The 18,603-nt window shown below is 34.3% G+C and overlaps 1 protein-coding gene across 7 annotated transcripts in view; it reads right to left on the bottom strand.

Moving 5' to 3' along the window:
* The window catches only part of LOC145287853 (protocadherin Fat 3-like), a 1,926,363-nt gene that overhangs the window by 612,507 nt on the left and 1,295,253 nt on the right, over positions 1–18,603 (bottom strand). For 4 of the 7 annotated variants that reach the window (XM_080135727.1, XM_080135730.1, XM_080135731.1 and 1 more), the window contains exon 12: positions 16,037–16,081. The exons of the other annotated variants lie outside the window; for them this stretch is intronic. In XM_080135727.1, the coding sequence (XP_079991853.1) occupies positions 16,037–16,081 (45 nt within the window). The remainder of the gene's footprint in view (positions 1–16,036; positions 16,082–18,603) is intronic. 7 annotated transcript variants of the gene reach the window in all.

Here is an 18,603-nt window from a genome sequence, read left to right as displayed (position 1 = left end):
CTGTTTTTGAACCCAGTCAACGAGTGGTACTTTTGCTAGTGTATATATATGTGTGTGTGTGTGTGTGTGTGTGTGTGTGATGTTAATTTTAGCTATATATAAGCAGTTATTTTAATTGTTGCTTTTTTTTTGTATTTTAATTTTCGCTTTCCTCAGCGGCGAAGAAACGGACATTACCCCCCCGCCTTCTTGTATTTTCGTTTTATAACGTTGCTCTTTTTTTCTGACGGGAAATATTAAAAAAAAAAAATTAATCTTTATCTATATTGAATAAAATATATAAATATTTGAGATCACATATATATAAAATATTTAAGGAAATCCTCCAAACTAGCTTCATAAAAATTAGTGATGGGACGATTCCAATATTTTCCCGATTCCGATACAATTACTGATTCCGTACTAAATTCCCGATTCCTTATAAATCTCTAAATGTTTAACTTTAAAAGTGTTATTTTATCCCGATGACCGTAAAGCACACCTTATACGTGCATATATTTTCTCAAACGTAAAAACATTTGTGAAGGGGGCGATGTATCGATTTTTTAGTCTTACTAAAAGTTTAAATCAATAAATATTTATTATTTTATTATTACTATCAACGGTGGAATATGTTTCTTAAACCAAAATCATATATAAAAAAAAGATAATTTTAGGGATCGGTTTTGGCATCGGAACATACGCTCAAATTTTTCGATTCCGATTCCAGTACCCCAAAAGCTCTGATTTTTCCGATTCCCTATTGAGATTAATCGTCCCAACACTAATTAAAATTGAGCAACCTGCAATAAATAACATAACGTTTGGTATGATGTTCAGTAATGGGCTTGTACATGTGAGTGTCATATTCCATCGAATTACGATTCGCTATAAAACGAAAATAAAAAGGGGAGGTAACTTCTCCTTTACTTAATCGCTTAGGAAAGCGAAAATTACAAATTTTACAAGATACTACAATATTCTACAAATGCTACAAAAACAGTAATTTATGTTTATTTACTTAATCTAGATTATTAAGGTGAATATCATCGGTGAGTGAAACAATTAAGGGAGGAAAGTAGCACTATCCCCTATATCTCGCTATATTAAGTAACGTAAAAAAGGAGCTTTTGACCAAGTTCGTTCTAGTTATTTATTATTTATAAAATAAATAAACTAGAAGAAGGCGAGATATCAAAGTCAAAGGAGAAGGAAAAGAAACAAAATTAGTGGATTTCCGTTATGTGTTACAATTCTAATAACGGCTTAGAAAAATAGATCTAACTAGGGACAAAAGAAAGGGCAAGAAAAAAAAAAGGCAACGTTCTGATAATCAACCATAGTAAACCAATGGTGAAAGGGGTTTAGGAGTAAAAGCGAAAGTTTTAACAGGAAATAGCAAACCAAATAAAAAATAAAGGCGCTAACATCTACCGTAGCATTTTCACGTCTTTTAAATTGTTGCGGAATAAAAAGTGGAGGGAGATAAAAAAAAATATGGCTCCGTTAGAACAAAGCATTTATTAGTTCTTATTTTATTAAATAAAACGAGACCCCCCCCCCAAAAAAAAATAAGGGTTACAAAAATACTAAGTTTATATCTAAAAAGAAATGAAATTACGTATGGAAGATAAGAGCGAAATGCAATAAAAAAAAAAAACTCACTGATAAAATAGGGTCAAAGAAATAGAAGTATCCAGCTAAATCTTCGCCGAGACGAAATGAACAAAATGAAAAGTTACAATAAAGAGTAAAACTAAACGTGAAAATATAAAATAACAAAGAAATACGAATAGAATAAGAAAAATAAAGTTAATAAATCAATTCAGATAAAAAATAGAAAATAAATTAAAAATCATAGAAACGCCATTGAAAAGTCTCAAGATCCCATATCAGTTCGCTCCCAAACCCTATACCATTTTATCCAAAATTTGATCTATTACATTCTTCGATAAGAAAAAGAAAATCTAGAATGGAAGCGAAATCACCGAATGTGTGATTAATGTAGTTTCCTTTATTGTATATGTGTTTTTTCGGTAAGACGTTTGTAGAATATATACTAGATAGAACTGGTAAAGACTAATCAATATTCAGCAAAAATCTGTTTATATATATATATATATATATATATATATATATATATATATATATATATATATATATATACACGTTTTGTTTTTGTATTACCGTATTTTTCTGTTAAGTTACATTATTATTTTGGCTACACGACCGTTTTTTGGCCGCGTAGTTTTTAGGGTATAGTGCTCAACCGAGTAGGAGCAAATATATAGTAGAAATGGTAATTAATAAAAACCTGAAGAAAGTGCTCAATACTGTTGCAGGTTTTTATTAATTAACATTTCTACTAAATATTTGCTCCTACCCAGTTGAGCACTATACCCTAAAAACTTGGACTATTACTCTACGCGGCCAAAAAACGGTCGCATATTTGCTCTACAACAGTATTGAGTACTTTCTTCAGGTTTTTATTAATTACCATTTCTAATATATATATATATATATATATATATATATATATATATATATATATATATATATATATATATATATTACAGTTTTATTCATACAACTATATCCTGACTACATCACCAAATAAATGTTTCAACAGTAGTTTTAATAAGGAATTGCCTCTTCAGGACGAAGAAAATGTTCATTCTTTCCTATATGAAAACGTAAAGAATAGTTATTTATTGTCTAAAAAAGGTCGTTGCCTATTAAAGCTACGATCGAAACATTTCTCTAAATATGTAACCATGGTATGTTTGTATGAAAATAACTTCTTTTTATGAATAAACAGCTGTATTTTTTAATGATCACTATTATGTTAGCACAGCTGGTTTTGAACTCTCTCAAGGCAAAATAGGTATTCTGAGCAGCTCCTACCTAGATCCGGCAATAATACTTACGTGCATATGTATTTATATAATAAATATGTTTATATTAGAAAATGTATACCATTGTAATAAGTTTGTAGTTGTTCATTGTGTTTCTTTACTAGCCGTCGAGTTAAGGGTGTCGCGTCGATTGTGTGCTTGCGGGTTGTAGCATCGAGAGTATGTTTGCTAGTCTTACTACGAACAAGCCTCTAGTTAATTGTGTGTCTCTCTTTTTGTAGGTAGGGACTGTCGTTGGTTCTGGTCAGCAGGATTGAAATCCTGCAGACAAAGCATCGCTCCACTACATATCCAAATAATTTTTCGAACATTTCTGATACTCACAATCGTTCTGTGTGGAAATTCTAACCTCCGACTCGCTCTGTGTATATACTTGATCGGGATTACTATTATCTATATAATTATAAAACTCAAATGATCTTGTAACGATGTATGTAACCTACTTTCCGGTTTATGACATCCGGTTGCGCATGCGCGCATGACCTGCGCACTGAAATATTAACGTTATTATTTCGAAATTATTATTTAACATAAGAAGAGTGGGGTTTAAAATAACTTAAACGTAATACAGAAATGAACGATGTAAAAAAAAAAAAACAGACAGTATTAACAATTGTTTATTTGGATAATTTAAACGCGAACACCCCCCTCCCAAAGAACAATTGGGACGCTGAAATATTAACGTTATCATTTCGAAATTATTATTTAACATAAGAAGAGTGGGGGTTAAAATAACTTAAACGTAATACAGAAATGAACGATATAAAAAAGCAGATGTATCAACATTTGAATTTAACTATAATAAGTATTATGGTATCTGTTCAGTGCACATTTACCTATAAGTATGGCCAACCACTTATAATTAAGTAACTATAATTTTTTTTTCAAAAATAATCAATTATAATAAACAGAACGACTCATATAAATCTATCTATATTCTTTTTTCATTTCAATATATTTTCATAGAAATGTTTCTGTTATGTCAAAAAAAACCTATTTTCTTTACGTCACAAGTGTCACTCTCATACATGAATTCCATAGCTAATATAACATACTGCCCCAACGGGTCACGGGTAGTCTAGAATATATTATATATCTGTATCAATCTACTCTACACATATAAATGCAAGTTTGTGTGTGTGTGTGAGTTCGTTCCTTATAGACTCCGAAACGGCTGAACAGATTTTCTTTAAAATTTACAGAACTTTAGCGTATAAGTCTGTGAGTCATTTTAAGTTTTGTCTCAGAATACCCAGGATAATTACCGATAACTGAAACCGTCATTTTAATTTATCTATCATCGACAAAAAACATTTTTCCATGTCGTCGCTTAGCAACAATGATAGAAGAACCGGCTGTGAAAATTCTACTGCGGGTAAGTTGATAGCGTGATAGTTATGTAAAATAATTTTATCTAAGAAACAGTAAGTTCTCTAGAGCGCAATGTAGAATAAAATATATTTTGGACTGTTACCTCATGGAGGGATGTGAAGCTTCCCCCCGAGCGATTCCACGGATTTCGATGACAATAAAAATATAGGGGTGTGAAATTTTCGTTGATCATCATTCAATCCAGAGCAACGTCGGCGGTCTCCCTACTAATATATATATTAAATAAATTAGTCATGATGCGATTCCGGAATTTTAATCGTGTCGTCAATTCCTTTTAATGACGATGCGATTCGATATTAAAACAATATGTTCTCAGAAACGATCGTATACACATTTGTTGTTTATGCTGAATTTTGAGGTCTATATAAATGATAATCTCGTAATCTCGATTTCCTCATATGTATATATTATTTGCTTCATTTAATATGAAGTGAATATTAATATTAGTAATATGAAGTAAATAATGATATTAGTGCTCATTACAAAGAATTTGTTAATAAAATTATATAAATATTAAAAACAGTCTGCACCGATTAAAAACGTTTTAACGTTGTCATGTTAAGGCAGAAGTGGAGAGTGGGCGAATTTTTACAGTTGTGATGTGACGTTTTAACTTAGAAACGTTGTTTGATCCATACATATGTTAATGATGAGAGTAATGGAAATAGTATTCCGACAGAACAGAGACATAAAAAGGAAAAAAACTGAGTTATGTGTTCATCAATATGTTAATATATGCTTCTTAAAAGGATAACGAGTCTTAATATTCTATAAACATAGTTTCATGCGTTTTTTTCTCGATAATATGACGTAATGCACGAATTTGAGTTAAAATGAAGCATTTTTATGATCCTCTCAGACTCACATTCGGACGTTTATGATAAATCACCGGGTGTCATGTAAAATACAACAATGGTAACAAAGAATACATGGTTGATGCTGTAATACAACATTACTAATATATATATATATATATATATATATATATATATATATATATACATACACACACATATGTATTATAAATGTATTATGTGATGTGCATATACATCTTATTATAAATTTTCCGAATGTGTGTGTGTGTGTGACACGGTTTATCTCAGCCTACCGGCAACCCACCCAGGCAAATAAGGTACCGAAATAAAGCTTATGACCCAGCGGATGTTTTAATCATATTTATATCCATGTTCGGTGTATTGAAATGCAAGATAAATAAATAAATAAATAAATAAAATAACGATTTACTAAACAACGTTTAATTTACTGGATATTTTTCCGGTATTCACCGGAATTATTATCTCCCTTAGTAAATTCGATTTACTGTGTGTGTGTGTGTGATGCGGTTTATCTCAGCCTACCGGCAATCCACCCAGACAAGGTACCGAAATAAAGCTTATGACCCGGCGGATGTTTTAGTGATATTTATATCCATGTTTGGTGTATGGAAATGCAAAAAATAACGATTTACTAAACAACGTTTTATTTACTGGATATTTTTCCGGTACAATGACTTAGGTTTGCCCAGCTGGGCAAACTTGCGTTCTTGTTATATACTAAAAATATGTAAATATTGTTGCCACATCTAAATAGGAACTGCTCAAAGCACCTATCCTGCCTTGGCAGAGTTCAAACCAGCTTCAAAACCTAGTTGATGACACCATTTTCTCCTCCCTGCTATCTCTTTCCCCTAAGAGATATCTTAAGCCTGTCTGTGTTTTATCATAATTTTTATAGCAAATACTCGTCTGAGCTTCAATCTATGGCCTTCCTCTGCCAAATATTTACAAAAAACACACATTTAACTCCAACCACTGTCAACAATTTTCCCCACACTATTTGTGCTTAAATCTAAACGCAATTTTTATGAACAAAGCTTCTTTCTGTAGAACATCCTGCCTAAGGAACTCTGTTCCATTTGCTTGCTTTCCAGCTAATTACAATGTGGTCGTCTTCAAGTCCAATGTAAAAAACAATTCCTTGTTAAGCCGGCCCCTAAAATAATCAAATTCTATCCAATTTCCACCACTAACGATCACTACGCTGTTATATCAGTGACTACCTTACACTCAGTAATCCTTATCCTTGACTAGCCTTTGGACCTTGATAAGTGGCGACTCCTTTGTAAAAAAAAGTAATATTAATAAGATCGGTTTAAATATCAAATTCGATTAAATCGATATGGCATAACATTATTTTAAAGACACCGACTGACTTAATAATATTAAGTATGTACTTTTAGTTATCAATGCTATTATGGTCACAGTCATATTTTATATACATGATTTCAAGTGCAGCAGATTTACAAAATTATTGACATCAAGTGTATCTAGCAAAAGTACAATGAATCCGTCACAATAACAATGGACAGATGGAATAAGGGTTTTATAAGCCGCTTAGTTCACCGCCATTTCTGGCTTTAGTTTATGAATTATGGCGTCCACCGTTACTCTGGTTTCAGCTTTGACCATGTGGAAGGACTGGACATTTACGATTGATCGGGATTAGGCTTGGCAATGGCTTATCAAAGATGAACATCAAAGTATATCACGCATACTGATGTGTGTTGCAATGGCATACAGACCTATTTCTATTCTCTAGCCATGACAAAGAAGACCGAGGGGAAAACGATGATATTTGGCGCAGAAAAGTAATCTTTTAAACTAGTTGACATAAGCATAATTTCAACCATCACAATGCGAATCGAAAAAGTACGTTTTATAAACAATGCGCTAGTATTTATTTTAACGTTGTTCTATACTGTTCTCGATGTTATAGATTGGTTGGTTGCTTTTGTTTTACTGCATGTCAACACTTTTCAGGTTATTTAATGCCGAATCCAGTGATTTTGAAGAAAAAAAAACTTTTTAATAGAATATATTTGGTTTTTTTTTTCCAATTCCGTTTCTATTTAACCCATAGTTGGGAACCTAACAGGTACTACGACTCAAAGTGGACCTGGGAGCAATGGATGGCTCCACAGTCTCACCCTCACCATCGGATATAGTTTAAGGTCATATCCAAGACCAACCTCGATGTTATAAATTAAAGTTGATATAATTCTAAAAATTTCAACACAACATCTTAATATTACACAGTGTTTCAGGGCTAATTGAATACCGTTAGATGTTGTTTCCGTTGTTTGTGTCTTTTCAGACACACATTGTATTGCTACGAGAGAAAACTTGGATGCGTACTATTATCGAGTGTCTACAGTCTATGAATAGTGGTTTGTAAGGATAACCTGTCATGAGGATGCTTTCGCATACAAGTAAGCGAAATATGATTCGGTCGGGGAGCGGAGACAGGAGGTGTGTAAGAAACAGGCAAAGGAATATGTTATGGGAAGGAGAAGGAGGTTGGTGCGACATATGAGTGAGAGAACAATTAGTCAATTCCAATATATCTTAATGGAAATCGTGAAAATAGAAACTATCTGCGATAAGTGATATTTTAGGCGTTGAGAGGAATGTTATTTTAATTTTAGTGAATGGCAGCGTTATCTGCTGTTTTAATAGAGTTCAGTTTGAACTCAGAGAGGTTGTTAGAGTGTGTATTTACTTGCTTCCCCACTGAGCAAATTAGGCACAAGGCCGATTTTTAATGTGGAGAGAGAGAGAGAGAGAGAAAGGTGGGAGCGAGAGGTGGGAAATGGGAGCTGGATAGTAACTGTTGGTATGAAGGGTTGCCCCTACATTTACCAAGGTCTGATATGTGAGGTTACCCCCACATATGGTCTTTGCTTGCAATATCTGTCGGAACAGATACTACACTTTGATCTTGTCGTCCGTGCCGCACAAGGCGGGGGGGCAGTTGTTAAAGTGGAGAATTGGAAGGATGGGGTGGCATCGGATTTAAATTGAACAGACGAAGAAGTATCTAGAAATCTGGAAGCTTATTTTGGGAGGGGATGTGTTAGCAACAATTGTGTAAGGGCCAAGGCGCAGTGCTCTTATATGTTGTTTAGAAGAGAAAAGAGACAGGTCAAGCGTAGTAGTGGTTATGGAAGTATAAGAGGATGATAAATTAAAATACATTAATCAGTTGAAGTTAAATTTAAGCCAATTAACGTTAAGATATTAAAATGTGATCAGAGTTTTTTATAGGGGTGGTCTGAGCAGATAGATTTAAAGACGAGAATAGAGTTGGAGAGGCGAGGGTTTTGTGCCTAATGGTTATAGGTAAAGTAGAGGTAAACTTAAATAGTGCCCACTTAGCTGAATGTATAATTATGTTTTACAGAAATATTAGTGATCGGCGGTTTAGAGATCTAGATGGCTCGTTTTATTTTTAAGAAAAGGTCGATTTATAGGATATTACAACGAACATAAGGGTTAAGAAAGGCTTTAACTATCTAATATAAGTAGATGAAGTTGTTATGGGGTTATAATGAAGTTCAATATAAGTTATCATGGAAGGTTATAGTTATATAAGTAAGTCAGAAGCAGATACGGTTAAACCCTTATTGAGGGTGGCTTATCAGTGAAGATCATGACGTTTCCATGCTTAATTTTTTATTCATCCTACAATAGGAAATAATTTCGTTTTTAGAATTTATGATATTGAGTAAGCCAGGTGCTGTAACTATAGCTGTGGCCTCGGCGTTGCATACATAGAAAAAATGTGATCATGGGTGACGAGACTAGCTTTTTAGTATGGATAATTTCATAGAGTAATTATTATTATTATTATTATTAAGTTCTCTCATTAGGGCGGAAAGTGAATTTTTCTATTTAGAAGTGTTCCCAGTGAAAGCCACCTGATTAGAGATGTTGGTTTTAGTATGAAACACGGATGCTCTAATGTAAGTGTGTATTCCAGGAGGTACATAAGATATATATATATATATATATATATATATATATACGACGGGCGTGCAATAAGTAATGACCCTGGCCCACTTCCCATAGTAGTAGAGCAACGAAAATTGGCACAGTTATTAGTCTTTCTCTAGATAGGAACTACCCAGAGTTATGCATTTCTCCCATCGTTTGATGTAGCTCTGGAGACCATTTTTGTAGAACACCCCAGGTTGGTCCTCCAACCACGACGTGACTTCAGAACTCAAGGCTGTATCATTTGGGAAACGCTTTCCTTTCCAAAACAACTTCATGGCTGGGAAGGGGTAAAAGTAAGGGTACACGGTCCGGAGAGTAGGGAGGATGGAGCAGGATTTCATAACCACACGCCCGTGCTTCTGATCTGGCGACATGCGAGTTGTGAACCGGAGCGTTGTCCTGCAGGAGGGGGGTACCTTTGCTGATCTTGCCCCGTCTTTTGATTTTGATAGCTTCTCTTAATTTCCTCAAAAGTGAAGCATAATAAGCTCCTGTAATTGTGGTACCCTTTGCCAGGAAATCTGTCATCACTACTCCGTCCTGGTCCCAGAAGACTGCGAGCGTGACCTTGCCAGCGGAGAGCTGCACCCTTGCCTTCTTTGGAGGTGGTGAGTCCAAGTCCTTCCACTGCATTGACTGAGCTTTGGTCTCTGGATCATAGTGATGGACCCAGGTTTTATTCTGTGTAATCAGCCTTTTGAAAAACTTTGACTCATCTTCTTCGCACATCTCCAAATTCATCCTCGAGCACTCGACGCGTTCTCGCTTCTGGAATGGTGTGAGCAACCTGGGAATCCACCTGGCAGACACCTTATGCATATGCAAATGATCATGAATGATAGTTTCCACAGACCCTGTACTAATCTTAACATCTTGGGCTATTTGGCGAATAGTAATGCGCCGATCTTCCAAAACGGCAGCCTCAACTTGACGGACAGATGCCTCATCAATGGCAGAGGGGGGGGGGGGCTACCAGGTCTGGGAGCTGTTACCACAGACTTCCGGCCATGTTTGAATTAAAGATGCCAGCGTTTTACAAGGTCATATGATGGAGCATTATCACCATAAGTTTCTTTCATTTCATCAAAAGTCTCCTGTGGTGTGCGTCCTTTCAAATACTAAAACCGGATCACTGCTCGACATTCAACAGGCTCCATTTCACACCTGACTAAGTTTAAACATCCGTAAAACAGAGCCCACAATTAGTTCAGAGCTGTAATTTTCCATATAGTCCGTAGAGATATAAATCATTGCACATGCAAAATTTCAGCTAGATCAGACAACTGGAAGTGGGGCAGGGGCATTACTTATTGCACGCCCCTCGTATATGGGAGTTATGTTTGCCTTTACTGATATTTTTTTACAAATGTTTCAGGCATTCATATTAATCGGCAGGAAATTTCTTTTCAAATTATATACAAGACAACTATGTATATTAACATTTCATGATTTTTCTGCTAAATAATGCAGAGAAAATAAAACTTGTGATAACCAAATGCATATGTAAATGTCACATCTACAGATTAAATACAATCTTTTCCTGTTTCTGACTGTACACATATTCATTTACATTGTAGATAAATTAAAGGCGTTAATAATGTGAAATCAGATGATTGTTAAAATACTCCACCCGTTAAAAGTTTGATGTACCGTAAAACAAAAGAATAATCAAAAACAAAATCATTAAAAAAATGACATGCCACAACAACTTTCCTGAAAAAAATGTCTGTTTAAAACACGGCTTAACAAATTAAAAAAAAGAACACATTTTACCTCAGCAAACAAATCGTATAAAGAATGGAAGATATCAGCATAAAATATTCATTGTGTCTTAATTTAATAAAATAACTGCATTGACATTCCAAAGGGTTGATATATCGTAAAATAAATCATTTAAAATAAACAGTCATACCTAAACTGCTTGGTTATCTTATTTGATAATAAATGCACATCATCTGTGTCTGGAGTCGAAATTCAAGGTCTGTTTTTATTAAATTCTAACAACGCTTAAAAGCTGAACGACTTACCCATAACACAAAATCTGACAAAAAATAATTAATTAGAAATAGTTTTCGTAAACAACAAAATAGATTAAATAAAAGGATGAGGGTGAAAAAAAAAAATAAAATAAAATAAAAGGCGGATTAAATAATAAAAACACAAAAACGCACAAAAATATAAAAACAACAAAAAAAGAACAATAGAAAATCGTGAAAATAAAAGATGATTAACTAGATTAATAGACACGTTATAAAAAAACAAACAGATATTATATATGCAGAATGAAGTGAGATGAAAGAGGCGTTTGTTACAATAATTAAAATCCAAAAAATATTTTTTTACATTTGGTATTCTCACGGATACCGCAATATAACCAACGACGCATTGTAGCATTCTTTTTAATTATTTCTATTCGATATTGGCGCTCTATCTAGAAACTAGCAGGGCTATGCGGTATTGCCCGGGGTAGTAATAAGTAATTTATTTTTATTAATTACGATTACTTTCATAGTGTTGTCACACGCAAGGTAAATCTTATTGTAAAAACCGAAACAGCAAATGGCGGTAAAACTACGATATAAAATATACGATGCATCTTTCAACACTTGTTGACAATATAAGAAAAACGGAATTTAAATGTTCATTTTATCTACATAAAAAGTCACCAATGCAGTACGATGACATAAGTGCCATCTACACACATTTAAACATTGTTAGCGTGGAACCATTATAAACGGATGCTATTGTTCGAATAAACAATCATGATAATCTTAATTAAAGAATAAAAAGACGATTTTTTTTACAAGGAGGTAACCACTTATCAAGGCCCGGAAGACACTCGAGGATAAGGGGTATTGCGTGTACAATAATCAATGGGATAGTATCGTAATAATCGTTAGTATTGGAGGTTTGATAAAGTGTCTTACTTAAGGGGGCAATTAAACAGGAATTTGTTTATGTTGGACTTAAAGACATCCAAGTTGTAGTCAGATGGGAAACAGGCAAACGAAACAGAGTTCCACAGGCATGCACTTCTAAGAAAAAAAAGCTTTGTTCATGGAATCTACGTTTTGATTTAGGCACAGATAAAGAGTAGGGAAAATTACTGACAGTGCTTTCAGCTAGACGGGTGTTTTTCGTGAAAGATTAGCGAGGGGGCACCAGAGATTGGAGCTCGGACGACCACTTGCCATGGAAATAGCGATAAAACAAAAATAGGCTCGCAACGTCTTTTCTGTGGGAGAGAGGTTGCAGGGAAGAGAAAAGGGCATCACCTACTAAGCCACGAAGTCTATTTTGTACTCTGTCAAGACAGGATAGGCTGTTTTTAGCAGCTCATGCCCAAATATGGCAGCAGTACTCCATCCTTGGACGTACTTGGCTCTTATACAGATAGAAAATTGCATCAGTAGTGAGATATCTTCTAGAGCGGTAGAAGGATCCCGCCATTTTCCCAGTGACCTGGCCAACAGACTTGATGTACGTGTTCCATTTCAGATCAGGGGTGAACGTCAAATCCAGAAGCTTGTCAAAACATGGACCCCCCCCAAGACGAGAGCCATCCATTTCAATTGATGCCAGATGGGGATCAGAGTGTTTATTATGCAAAGATAGAAGTTTGGTTATAGATGCATTAAAAGTAACCAGCCACCTCTTCCCCCACTGTACCACGCGCTCAAGATCAGAGGAGAGAGAATCAGAGATAACTTTGTCATTTACGGTCTTTGATGTGTTGCCATAGATGGTCATGTCATTAGCATAGATGTCAACGAATGATTTAAGTATGTGTTTTGGGAGATCAAATGACTAATACATATATTAATCTAATTCCTGCCTTTCCTTAGAATCAAGAAATGAATCTGGATACAAAAATATTAATAAAAACGATATTTGTGTCTATTAAATGTGGAAAAATATTTTCTTAATTTTTTTTGTATTACTTAAAAAATTAATTTTCATCTTTGATCATAAAATAAAATTTCTATGCGTAATTTTTCTTTTCTTAGCTTATTATTATCATTTATTATTTAGGATACGAGTTTATTCTTACTTTTGTTGCTCATAGAACTAATTTTATGCGAGTGATTATTGAAGCTGACCGGGCACGCGCGCGTTCACTTTTATTATACAGATAAATAAAAGGAATCTTTAAGAAAAATGTAAAAGTATGTTTTGGATTTTAATTGTTAGCAATAAATCGTTATATTTTAGTAAAGAATCTTAATTTTACAGGAATGCTATATACAAATATTTTTGAAAAAAATCAAGACAACAAAATATAAAATATATATAGTCACCTACACACATTCTCTCTCTTTATAGATTGATATATATGTGTGTGTGTGTGTAGTCATCTACTCATTTTCTATATATGTATATGCGTGTATATATTTTGAATCTCGGCGAAAAGTGACAGGACTTCATGTGTTCTAACTGCAAGTCGTCTACGTTCATTTGTGCTCAACTAGGCTAAACTACACGTAAACGTGAAGAATCGATGACATCAAAGAAGACAAAAAACATAAACGAAAACAAGTTTAAAAGCCGTGAATAAAAAAGGAACCGAATTGTTAAACGAAACTGGACAAAGAAAAAGTGTAGAGTTGAGGCATGTATTAATTACGGAATATTTTTGGCAGATTAAAAAGACAATACAATGAAGTGCCTGAAAAGCCAACGAAACAGCCGCGCTGAAATGAGCAATAATCTTTTGTAGCCCTTTTCGAAATGATTAACATTCAAATAAGGGAGATAAAACATGTTTCCGTATGCCGTATTATCCGATGGTACTGCGTATGTCTGGAAAACGGAATCTGATATCCATGAAAAAAATCTAAAGCTATCTTGGCCTCTGCTCAGTCTAGAAGGAAAATAGGCACCTCCTGTAAGCGTTCTTGAGGAGTTTATTATGAGAAAGGGTTGCGATATCTTCAACCGCATCTCTCTTGAACCGGCGGTGATTATCTCCAGTTGTAGGAAGAAATCCAGTATGACGAAAACAAAGCCTGGATAATCAGAGAGACCTCCTACATGCAACGCCAGATATTCTAAATGATCTCCCATTAACTACTGTTAGAAAACAGTAGTTTCATCCCTATGGATAAATGGGGGAATTGGCACCTTATCTATGCGTATATAGTTACCTTCTCACGGGGAATATATCTGCATAGAAAATTAAAATAAATCTATGCTTATTTAAAATGGAAATGTCGTCACTTATTTTAATCGACTCACAACAGTAATGACACGTCGATTGCAAATAAATTCATAAAGAAGAAAAGAAGGGAGCAGCTAGTGACCAAAAGCGACCCATCTTTTAAAATCCGAAAATTTCACATTGCAAGTCAGCTAATATATTTTCATGTCATATTGCGTGTAGGAAGCAATCTCGGCAAAGAGATACTAACAATAAATAAATAAAACAGAAAGTATGCAAAAACATTAAGGAAATGACAGAGGCTTATCCCCAACCCCAGGAATACGTGGAAGATACGCCCATTCTTTATGTGCCCGCATCTACATTTTCCTGTCCTCACTTATTTAAATTTCAATCAAACAATGCGAACAATAAATTTCCATCGGACAAAAATGAAACTCGAAGGGAAGCGGATTATTAGGCGGAGACAACAGAAAGTTCAGAAAGGTGAAACGAACACCACTACTGCATTTTCATTGTGCACCTCCCTAAATGCTGTAGGCCATATTTGTAAATAATATACATGTACTGAAGGAGAAGAGGTAAGATTATTGTATTTTACTATCGAGGGTCATCACATAACAAGGCAAAGAGCCACTCAAGCATGAAGGTTAATGAGACGGGAATGAATGCCATCTAATAGATGAGGAACACGATGGAAGTACTAACATTGATTAATGGTATGAACTACGTTTGATTTCGAGGTTGTCAATAATAATACTTTGACATGAGATTTTAGACAAGTAAACAGCAGGAAAGCAGCCCTGTGGCAACGTGTACCTTATTTTCTCCTTTAGTCCTCACATTTCATAAGCGATGTTTATGACAAAGAGGGAAGAATGCAGTTTTCTTCATCGGAATCCACCCATACAAATTATTGCTGGATACTTTATGACCTTGAAACGGTATCCTTTTAACCCTTCGATGGTTTTTTTACACACTTTGCCTACGATAGGTGTGAATCTTTTTCACATAACATAAAATCAAGTCTAGGTTCTTTGAAAAAGAATGTTTTTATCAAAAGAGAACACGGGTTTCATTCATTGCTTAATGCAATCAGGGCAAAGAAGAATTCCATAGTCCTTGAAGACACCATTGTTGTAGGTTTTGTAATAGAAAACTAGGGTTTAAAAAATTAATAGCCAACTTAGCCTAAGGGTTAAACTACTTATATCAAGTTGCTTGTGCTCTGTCTGTGGCTTTTTTATGAAAACTACTACTGTCTAATCTAATCTCCGGCTAAGACGACAAAATATCTTTTTTCCTTATTCTAAAAACAAAAAAAAAAAAAAACAAAAACAAACTAATTCTTGCTGTAAGTGTCTTACAATAAAGAAACCAGGGATTGAAGCTTAGTCGGGGGACCTTCTAAAAAAATAACGACCGAGTAATTATGGAAATAAAAAAAATGGGTTAAAGAGTTAGACAAATAAAACAAAAAGCGGGTTAATAAATAAAAATAGAACAAACCAAAAATAACACACACAAGAGCAAGAAAGACAAGCAAAGACAACGAAAAATAAAATAAAAAGGGATTAAAAAAGCACAACAAACGAATGGAATTGAAACAAACAAGCAAAGTGGCCTCTGACGTATTAGGTCACGTGGTTCGCCAAAAATTGTGAATTCGTGCTCTTTCTGTTTCTTTTTATCTAATATAGTATAACTATTATTAATATAGTATTATTATTAATGTTTTATGTCATTTTGTTTCATACCTCTGTACATTGGTAGCATTTTGCTAGACAACCATTTTGAAAATCCTGAAATGTAGAAAACGCCGCAAAATGATTAAAATCAGCGCGGGCAACACATCATCACAGTCAAGAATCATAAAACGACTATAATAAGAACTAATAGTGAATTTATACGTTGCTTTTTACATCCATCTGTGTGATGTACTGTTAATAATATGATAATTCCTTTTGTAATAAAAATGTTCGTATGAATAAATACTATCAAGAAATGTACTTTTCTTTTATCGTAGAAATAATTGCCAATATCATTTAAGCATCTTTTCAATAAAAATATCTCTTCTTTATCTGAAAGTATAACAATTTATTTCAAACAAACATTTTCTTAAAGTAAAAATAATCGTTAAATATTCCATTACATAATACAATTAAGAAAATGGCTTTCTTCTTTTGTAAAACTAATCGTCATTGTCAGTTAAATATTCCTTAAATAAAATGAGTATTTTTACTCTTCATTTATTTAAAATTGTGTCAATTGAATTCCTTTTAAAGCAATCAAGGTTCTTTGTCTTTTAACATAAAATTAATTGTCAACTAACTTCTTGCAACAAAAAACGAGTATCATTTTCAAGTGTGTTATCTAAAACAAACAACAAAAAAACAAAAAGAAAAACAAAAGAAAAACGATGCTCTTGGCGGATGAGGAAGGAATCCCAACGGCTTGCGCAGCGGATGAATCAGCACCGAAGTGCCGATGCGGTCAACAAGGGTGATGTACAACTCGCCTTGGGTCTGCCTCAGCCATCGGATGCAGCTGATTGCATGTATGCAGACTGTCCTGGCCCGTCCTTGCCTCTGTACTTTTGCTTTCAGCGGAGAGGGTGCTAGCAGTACTGGGCAAGCTGCTTATTCCTACTTTACCTAGGCTGGGAGAGAGGTGAAAGTCCTGTGGCGATGAAGCCCGCAGGTTTGATGAACTGGAAGCCGCGGCGTGATCTCTGCACTCAGGCGATTAGAGTATGATGGCCGTGCTTTTGCTGAAGCCGTCATCGTCGAAATCGACAGACTGCCCGAAAGAGGAAGCAAAAAGAGCGCGACTACGGACGCCACTACCCAGATTTCCTGCCATCAGGTGTCACATCTGCGGCCGGGGTTTCAGAGCTCCGATCGGACTCACATCGCACCTTCGACACGGAAACTAACCGACCTCCGCGACATCGTCTATATCGACGGACTACCAGAGAGAGAGAGAGAGAGAGAGAGAGAGAGAGAGAGAGAGAGAGATAGAGAGAGAGACACACACACAGAGAGAGAGAGAGAGAGAGAGAGAGAGAGAGAGCTCAAAAAGTGTACTGTTTTGGTGGATGGAACGATATAATTTGATCTAGGAGCAATTCATTTTAAAATGTGCAAGGTCGAAATTTTCACAATATTAGATGAATAACCAATTATTGCTGATCGAACGATCTCATTATTATTAATGTGTAACATAAAATCCCCTAACGAATTATTTCATAGACAAACAACACCAGGTGTAAATTCCACAACGAGTTCGACATTAACCTTTATAATTTACTGTTCAAAATATTTTTATTGACATAGTGTATGTTTGCTACAGTCTATACCATTAACGATATTATTTTTTCTTTCTTCCATAACAATAATTTTCCTTTTCAGTTAAATATTATTGTGATATGTAAAACGAACATGTCTCTTCTTTTTGATTCATTTATTTAAAATAGTACAGTTTAAACCTTTACAAAACAATAAATATTATGTATTTTCCAACTGTAAAAATAATTAAAATCGTATAGCTTTAGTCGACATAATTTGATTTTAGAACAATTCAATTTAAAACGTGTTTATCTTAGAGATATGCAGTTAATCGCCGATCACCGCCTTTGCCGATTAGACGATACCTTTGTTTAAATGCGTCTGAAAGCTGACAACGTAATTAGGAACAGGAGATGCTTTAACATATACGCAAACCAGTAGAAAGGCAGATTCATAATCGTAAATCAGAAGTAAACACCAGAAAAATGAGTCTTGATAATGCAGAGCACTGGAGCGAAAAGACGATCGGTTATACGGACGTGTCTAAGTAAATATTAACAAGAATTCAATAATTAATGCATATCCATTGATATTGGAATACTTGAAAGTCTCCCATTCTCTACGACAAAAAAATACAGAAAGCAAATATACCATTTAGGGAAGACTCAAAACTGTCACATGAAACAAGAAAATCATTGCAAAAACAAAATACCTAGTCATCTAAAATAACTTTGAATATTCACGAGGTATTCAAGGAGTCCTGCTGTTTATGCTTGAATTTCAGTTAGAACAACAATATACCATTATATATATATATATATATATATATATATATATATATATATATATATAATGTTTTCATATATATATATTATGTTTTAATATATATATATATATATATTATGTTAAACATATATATATATATATATATATATATATATTATGTTTTAACAATATACCATTATATATATTATGTTTTAATTGCATAAAAAGTTACTCATGGACTATGGTTCTTGCTAAACACCATCATGACTTGA

The sequence above is a fragment of the Euprymna scolopes genome, chromosome 11 (genome assembly GCF_053919585.1).
Source record: "Euprymna scolopes isolate OS-2025 chromosome 11, ASM5391958v1, whole genome shotgun sequence".
NCBI classification, from domain to species: domain Eukaryota; kingdom Metazoa; phylum Mollusca; class Cephalopoda; order Sepiida; family Sepiolidae; genus Euprymna; species Euprymna scolopes.
This window is presented reverse-complemented; position numbering and strand designations above follow the sequence as displayed.